The sequence below is a fragment of the Grammomys surdaster genome, unplaced genomic scaffold (assembly GCF_004785775.1).
Source record: "Grammomys surdaster isolate TR1022 unplaced genomic scaffold, NIH_TR_1.0 344, whole genome shotgun sequence".
NCBI classification, from domain to species: domain Eukaryota; kingdom Metazoa; phylum Chordata; class Mammalia; order Rodentia; family Muridae; genus Grammomys; species Grammomys surdaster.
Window position 1 is genome coordinate 1818694 of NW_021604763.1, and position 7776 is coordinate 1826469.

Sequence of the window (7776 nt, forward strand, 5' to 3'; positions counted from 1 at the left end):
GCCCGGCCCAGGCCCAGGCCCAGGCCCCGCGCAGAGCGGAGAGCCGCGGCGTTCCACCGGGCCCAACTCGCCGGCGCGGCGGGGGCGGGCCCAGGACCTTCGGCAGGTCCTCCGGGAGTCCACCGGGCGGGAGTCCCGGTACCCGGGATCGGGTTGGGCCGGCGCCGATGGCGAGCGCGGCCTGCCCGGGTCCCGGGGATCCGGCCATGTGAAGCAGGCCGGGGCTGGGGGCCCGGCCATGGCCGGGGAACGGCCACCGCTGCGGGGCCCCGGGCCCGGAGAGGTTCCGGGGGAGGGGCCGGGGGGCGCAGGCGGAGGCCCGGGCCGGGGCCGGCCCTCCTCCTACCGGGCCCTCCGCAGCGCCGTGTCCAGCCTGGCGCGTGTGGACGATTTCGACTGCGCAGAGAAGATCGGGGCCGGTTTCTTCTCTGAGGTCTACAAGGTAGGACCCGCAGAGAGGACAGAGGGGCGGGACCGAGCCTTGGACGGGAAGCTAGAACTTAGGGGCCCACAGCCTGGGTTAGAGATCCCACTTGAGCTAGCCACCCAACCTGCCGGGCACACACCGATCCTTTCCTCCTCCAGGTTCGGCACCGACAGTCGGGACAAGTCATGGTGCTGAAGATGAACAAGCTCCCCAGTAACCGGAGCAACACGCTTAGGGAGGTGCAGCTGATGAACCGGCTCCGGCACCCTAACATCCTCAGGTGAACGGCCTAGCCTCTTGCTGGGCAGGAGGGAAAAGGAAAGGTCCCTCAGGAAAGGAGGGAGATGCGGTGGAACCCGGAGCTCTTACAGCTTATATCCTTCTGTCCTCTCCATCGCCTTTCAGGTTCATGGGGGTCTGTGTGCATCAAGGGCAGCTGCACGCGCTTACAGAGGTAAGCATTAAGCATAGGCCAGCAAAGAGGGAAGGCACCACACCTCCAAGTGAAAGTGTCAGTGATCTTGGTGGATCTGCTGGGAAATTAAAAAGAAGCCACCTGCCTGCTCAAGACCTCAGGACCTCCTCCTCCAACTGGAGGCTTCCTGAACGTCCCCTTTGGGCAAACCACTTTTTAGAATCCTCAACTGGAGTTATTCTGTGTATCCCTGGGAACAGTGCTGGCCCATAGAACTTTCTGCCATGACGGAGATATTTTGTATCTGTGTCCAACACAGGAGCCCCTAGCTACACAAGGAGTAGACTAAAGCAAGAGCTGGTGTAACAGAAGAATGTCTGGTTGTATTTAAATGTATTCGATGACATAGCTGCACATAGTCCTACCGTGAGAGACAGGGCAGCCTAATATATAAATGGGAACCTTGAAGCACAGACTCACCCTTCTGACTGTTGTGAGCCTCCTGAGTGTCCACTGTCTTACAAGTGGCAGACACAGAATACAGACTGAAGCTTTGACATTCACTCCCCTTCTTTTTCCCCATGTCCCAGTATATGAATGGGGGCACCCTGGAACAGCTGCTCAGTTCCCCGGAACCCCTCTCCTGGCCGGTCAGGCTCCACCTAGCACTGGACATTGCACAAGGCCTGCGGTACCTGCACGCCAAAGGTGTGTTCCACCGAGACCTCACATCCAAGGTAGGCTGGCCGAGGTGGGTGGGACCATGGAAAGGGTTTGTGACTGTTAACTTATAATTGGCCTGTGGATGTTAGCAGGTGGGTAGCAGATATGTTAGAATGTTGGGGTGCCAAGGTGTTGGAAATTACTACAGAAGGGGGACTGAGGAACTGAGTCTCACCCTGAGCATTGAGTGATGCTTCTATAATAAGGCGCACTAGAGAGCTGGGAGGGCAGGTTGGGGCAGTGCTTAGTGCTGTAGTGACTCGGGGCTTTGGGGTATATACTGGAAGACCAGAGGGCAGGGGACGGGTGTGTGAGGATGCTTGTGTGTGTGTGTGTGTCAGAACTGTCTGGTCCGAAGGGAAGACCGGGGCTTCACAGCTGTGGTGGGTGACTTCGGACTGGCTGAAAAGATTCCTGTGTATAGGTAAGGTGAATGCTCTTCTTACCCCAAGCCTCCCAGGGGTGCCCTATACATGAATGAAACCCCCAGTGGTATTTTCTGTGGGTGGAGAGGAGGCTTATCTCATCCCCTTTAGTTTGGGGGAGATGTCTGGACTGGAGATTCTGACCAGCCTGCCTCTGCAGGGAAGGCTCAAGGAAGGAGCCACTGGCTGTGGTGGGCTCCCCGTACTGGATGGCTCCAGAGGTGTTGCGGGGAGAGCTGTATGATGAGAAGGTAAGAGACCTTGAGATAGAGCCCCCTCCGACAACCCTGCTATATATTTGGGAACCCCCAGCCTTCTCCCTTACCCCTCACTGCCACCCTTCCAAGACAAGATAACTAACTGCAGACTCCTCCCCCTTGGCATGGTCCACCTACCTCCAGGCCGATGTCTTCGCCTTTGGGATTGTCCTCTGTGAGCTCATCGCCCGAGTGCCTGCAGACCCTGACTACCTACCCCGAACTGAGGTGACGTAACCTCCACTGTGGGTGCCCCAACCAAGGAGGGCTCTGTGGAGCTTGATCCTCACAGTGGGCACAGGAGAGCCCACCGATGGCTAACTTGGCAGCCCCTCCTCTGTCCCACAGGACTTTGGCCTGGATGTGCCTGCTTTTCAAACTCTGGTGGGAAATGACTGTCCGCTCCCTTTCCTGCTTCTGGCCATCCACTGCTGCAGCGTAAGTGCACCCCTTCCCTGACCCCTATACGTGAGTTGTCTTCTAAGTCTGGGGAGATAATGGAGGAAACTCACTGTCTTTGTGAGCCCTGAGCGAAGCTGCCCCATCTTGATCCATCAGATGGAACCCAGCACCCGTGCTCCTTTTACTGAGATTACCCAGCACCTGGAACAGATCCTGGAGCAGCTGCCTGAGCCCACACCCCTCGCCAAGACGCCCCTTGCCAAGGCTCCCTTGACATACAATCAGGGTAAGTGAGCATGACCTTGACCCAGCAGAAGTCCTTCTCTTCTCCTGAGAATCAGTTATCTGGAGGAGGCTAATTGGATCTCTTGAGTTAAAAAGGTGGGAAGTCAGGTGGGATGGAGAGGCATCTCACAGGCGGTGGGTTTCTATTGCTAGAGCCCAAGGAAGCAGAGGTAGGAAAGAAAAGGTAGGTAGAAGGTAGCTGGGGGGCTGCTGAGGTGGCTCAGTGGGTTCAAGCATTTGCATAAGGACCCGAGTTCCATCCTGAGGATCTACATCAGGGAAGCAGAAAACTGACTCCTGAAGGTTGTCCTCCGACCCCTGACCTCCACTGTCAACTTCAGTGTCCTGTGGTTCACACAGGCATTCATACAGACACATGTCTACCTTTTTTTTTTTAAGTAAACAAGGTAACTAGAAATAACAACTGTCCCTTTGACAGCACCTGTCGGCTCCCTTTCTTAAGCCCTTGTCCCACCACCTTCCTGGAGAATCGGCCTCAGCTCAGAGCAGATGCTGAGAACAGTGATCTCACTCCTCTCTCTCTGCAGGGTCTGTTCCAAGAGGAGGTCCCTCCGCCACGCTTCCCAGGCCAGACCCCCGGCTCTCCCGAAGCCGGTCAGACCTCTTCCTGCCACCTTCACCAGAATCACCCCCCAGCTGGGGGGACAATCTAACCCGAGTCAACCCCTTCTCACTGCGGGAAGACCTCAGGGGTGGCAAGATCAAGCTCCTGGACACACCCTGCAAGCCGGCCACTCCACTGCCCCTGGTGCCACCATCACCACTGACCTCGACCCAGCTGCCCTTGGTGACCACTCCAGACACCCTGGTCCAGCCTGAGACCCCTGTCCGCCGCTGTCGCTCACTACCTTCATCCCCTGAGCTCCCCCGACGGATGGAGACTGCACTGCCAGGTCCTGGCCCTTCCCCTGTGGGCCCCCCGACTGAGGAGAGGATGGACTGTGAGGGCAGCAGCCCTGAGTCAGAGCCCCCGGGGCCAGCTCCCCCGGGGCCAGCTCCCCAGCTGCCTCTGGCTGTGGCCACTGACAACTTCATCAGTACTTGTTCCTCAGCCTCCCAGCCCTGGTCTCCGAGATCAGGCCCTTCCCTCAATAATAACCCCCCTGCTGTGGTGGTGAACTCCCCACAAGGCTGGGCTCGGGAGCCCTGGAACCGGGCACAGCACAGCCTTCCCCGGGCAGCAGCCCTGGAGCGGACAGAACCCTCACCGCCCCCGGCAGCTCCCCGGGAGCAGGAGGAGGGGCTGCCCTGCCCTGGCTGCTGCCTTAGCCCCTTCAGCTTCGGCTTCCTATCCATGTGCCCCCGCCCTACCCCAGCTGTTGCCCGCTACCGCAACTTGAACTGTGAGGCGGGCAGTCTTCTCTGCCACCGAGGGCATCACGCCAAGCCACCCACACCCAGCCTGCAGCTGCCTGGGGCACGCTCTTAGCAGTGAGGCCTGTGATCTCAGGCTTCCAGCCTTGGCCTTCAGGATACCCTGTAAGGACAGAGCACACTTGCTAGACAATGCCAGCCCCAGATGGGCTGCCTGGCTCTTCTCCCCGTATAGGGGAGCCTCAGCATGGTCTCAGTGGACAGCGCACTTCCTATCCGACCCCTGGGTTCACTATCCCATTGGGATCACCGAACTAGACACAGCATTGCTGACACAAGACTAACACGTGCAAATTATTTAAAAATATTTCAATAAAACTGCCTGGCTGGCTCCGGGCCATCCATCCACTCAGCGGAGCGCCCTCCCCTGACCCATCTCTAGTTTGGGAAGTTGTTAAGGAAGGTCAAAGTCTTTTTCTGGAGGCTTCTTTACTCTTCCCAAGAATAGTCAGTTTCTGGAGCAGCTTTCAAGCAAGCAGCAGGTCGCCAGACCAGAATCAGCCCTTAGCTGGGCACGCCCAAGAGTGAGGGAGTGCTGGAGGAATAGCAGTCTTAAGAACTGGCAGGCCATAGGTTAAGGATGTAGATCACAAGGTCTTGTTCAAGTGTCTGGAAAAATAAAGCATCAGTGAGCTCCATTGACTGTCATTAGCCCTCATCCTGTGTTCTCCCAGCTCCTCTCCTGTTCCCGGCCTTATCTGTCCCCATCCCCTGCCTGGCCTGGCCCTATGTAAGCAGAGTGAGACACTGAAGGGGGTGGATGTGGCACATGAGGGAACAAGTTTTCCCTCTGTCCTCTGGACCTCTGTCCACACACCCATCCACACACCCGTGCCTAATCTCCCTCATGCTTACCCATTTCAGTTCAGATGGATCTCATCAGGAAACCTGAAGGCCTCCATCTCACAAATGCAGGGGTGAGGCTCTGTACACTTGGAATATTTTTCCCACCATGACTTGTAATAGGTTTTTAGCACGTCACAATGTGAGCTTTGAGAAGATTCATAACTGGTGAAGAGTTGGGATACACTTTAGACCCCTGAAAGCCCCTCCATTCCCCTCGTTCTTTCAAATCCTAGTCCAAATCCTATCTCCTGCTAGGGCCGCATGGTTCAGGAACAGGTTTCTGACCTTCAGCTCCCACGGGCCTTAAGACCACAGAGGACGACTGCATGTCAGGAGCTGGGCGCAATGGTGCGCACCTTTACTCCCAGCACCCAGGAGACAGACCCCAAACTCCATGGAACATGAAGTAGCCACCCTGCTTTGGGATCCCGGAGCAAAACTGCAGCTACTCTGCACTCTCCTGAGACAGTTCTAGTGCCCCAGTTGGCGTGGACTAAGCACATGTCTCAGTTTGGGCAGCCTGTCAAGGCTTAGGTCAGCGCCAGCACTCCTCTGGCTGAGAAGCCTTGCTGAAATCTCTCAAGCTAATTTGTTTTTAGAGATGTGGGAAGGGGTCTTCCTATGCAGCCCACACTGGCCTTAACTCACATCCTTCCTCAGCCTCCTGGGTGCTAGGACTACAGGAATATGCCATTGTAATTTTAAGTACGCACTACAGACCTCCAGGCACTATGGATGTAATACAGGGTAAGACTGGAGCTCAGTGAGATGGCTTAGCAGGTAGAGACACTACAGCCTGGGTACAGGCCCTGAGACCCACACTGTAGAGAACTGACTCCCACAAGATGTCCTCTGTCTGCCACGTGGTATCCCTTCCCGAACACATTTTTAATGTCTTAAACAGTTGTTAATCAAGTAGAAGAGACAAGAAATCACAATACTGATTTGTGGAGCAGTTTTGGGAGCAGGGCTTAAGTAATATCCCTACGAGAGACTGCGTTGACAATACCTCCAGAAACTTTGTGAACCTGCAGTATGGCTCATCTGCTGGATCCAATATGACTTTGAACCATCTAGCATCTCCTTTAAGCCTCTGGGCAGAGGAACCTGAGGGGTCGTCAGAGAGATACGTGAAGAACAATGAGAATATGGAGTAAAATGGGGACGCCCTAGGGGCCTATGAGTTTTACTCAGCTAGAGGCCACGCCCATTTACTACATGAATTAATTGCTCCCGCATTCTTCCAGTGCTGCAGACCCGGCTCACTCTCCATCTCACCTCCAAGCAAGGGAAGAATTTGAAGTGGAGTCAGCTTGTGAACTTCCAGTCTCAGATAGAGTGTCAGCAGGTTGGCACTCTGCCTGAGAGGAGCCAAAAAAACAATTAAGCAGTCAAGGGGCAGGCCAGCAAGCCAAGACACAGACGACGTGGAGATGGCTCAGACACTTCAGCTCTCACCAATGCTAAGCATGGGAGCCATGGGATAACACAGGACTGAGAAGATGCCAGAGCTATTGCCACACTTACTGGCTAACAGTGTGACTTCTGTTCTGTCTTGGGGAAGCAATGCAAACCATGGCATGTGTGCAGATGTGCACTGCCATTCCTGACTTGACACACACACCCCTTTACATACTTCCACCTCAAAATGTAGATAAGGCCATGCTCACTTGATACTTAGAAGGTTCGATGAGTGCAGCCAGTTTGGAGGACAGAGATTCACAGTATTTTTGGCTCTCCTCCCGACTTCTGAGGGTATGTGAGATGTAAAAACACCTTTTCTGTTGCTGAATCCATCCACACGGACAGCAGGTGTCTACAAAGCAGAAAGAATATGAGAGCCACAACCCTTGGGATAAAGTGACCAACTGGCCAGCTGGTTGACAATAGTCCCTGAGGTCTACTCTCAATGTCCCCATCAGCTTCAGTCCTTGATCTTTGCAGTCTTTTTGCCTCTTGTGGAAACATTTTACTTCTTAACAATATGGGAAGGTTTTGCTAGTGGAGTTCATATTACTGTCCCTGAAAGAACAAAATCTGCCCTGACCCTAGCAACCTTGCCTAGCTCCCACGCTGATCAATGGGCTTCTCATTCACTCATTCATTCACTCATTCATTCATCCCATTTAATCCCTAACATATTTCCACTGCACATTCAGAGCTTTGCCACACTCCTCCAGGCCATGGCCACATCTCTCTCCACAACTCCATAAGCAGACAAATGGCTCCTGGTTTTCTAAAATTATGAATATTCTCCATTTCCATATCACTACTTAAAAATGCTTATCTCTGTTCTTTTCCAGATTACCTTTAAGAAATGAAATCCGTCTTTAACACCCCACACCCCACTCTGCTCTTGATCACAATCACCTCTTGTCAGACCTAGCACCCCACTTAGAAATCATTCCCTGTCCACCGCCTGACACTCACACTCTCTCTGTATGTGTGTGTATTTGTGTCTGTCTGTCTGTCTGTCTCTGTCTCCCTGTCTCTGTTTCTCTGTCCCTCTCTGTCTCTATCTCCCTGTCTCTCTCTTACCTACATTTTCCCCTCTCTCAATCTCTCTCTCTCTCTCTCTCTCTCTCTCTCTCTCTCTCTCTC

At 54.4% G+C, this 7776-nt stretch overlaps 2 protein-coding genes across 5 annotated transcripts in view; one reads left to right on the forward strand and one right to left on the reverse strand.

The window, feature by feature from the left end:
* The first annotated feature begins 13 nt into the window (after nt 1–13).
* On the forward strand, nt 14–4969 carry Tesk1 (testis associated actin remodelling kinase 1). The gene is made up of 10 exons (XM_028779043.1): nt 14–442; nt 586–707; nt 833–881; nt 1433–1579; nt 1907–1989; nt 2151–2241; nt 2392–2475; nt 2596–2685; nt 2806–2935; nt 3483–4969. The coding sequence occupies exons 1-10, from the start codon at nt 239–241 to the stop codon at nt 4382–4384; spliced, it is 1902 nt and encodes a 633-aa protein (XP_028634876.1). The 5' UTR covers nt 14–238; the 3' UTR covers nt 4385–4969.
* Nucleotides 4611–7776, reverse strand: part of Cd72 (CD72 molecule) — a 7114-nt gene continuing 3948 nt past the window's right edge. Inside the window, exons 6-9 of one of the 4 annotated variants that reach the window (XM_028779045.1) lie at nt 6846–6991; nt 6185–6282; nt 5185–5319; nt 4611–4938 (exon numbers count right to left, since the gene is read on the reverse strand). In XM_028779045.1, coding sequence (XP_028634878.1) covers nt 5190–5319; nt 6185–6282; nt 6846–6991 — 374 coding nt within the window. In that variant the 3' untranslated portion in view covers nt 4611–4938; nt 5185–5189. Of the gene's footprint in view, nt 4939–5184; nt 5338–6184; nt 6537–6845; nt 6992–7776 lie in introns of those variants that run through there. The other 3 variants (XM_028779044.1, XM_028779046.1, XR_003712854.1) reach the window with 3 other exon arrangements.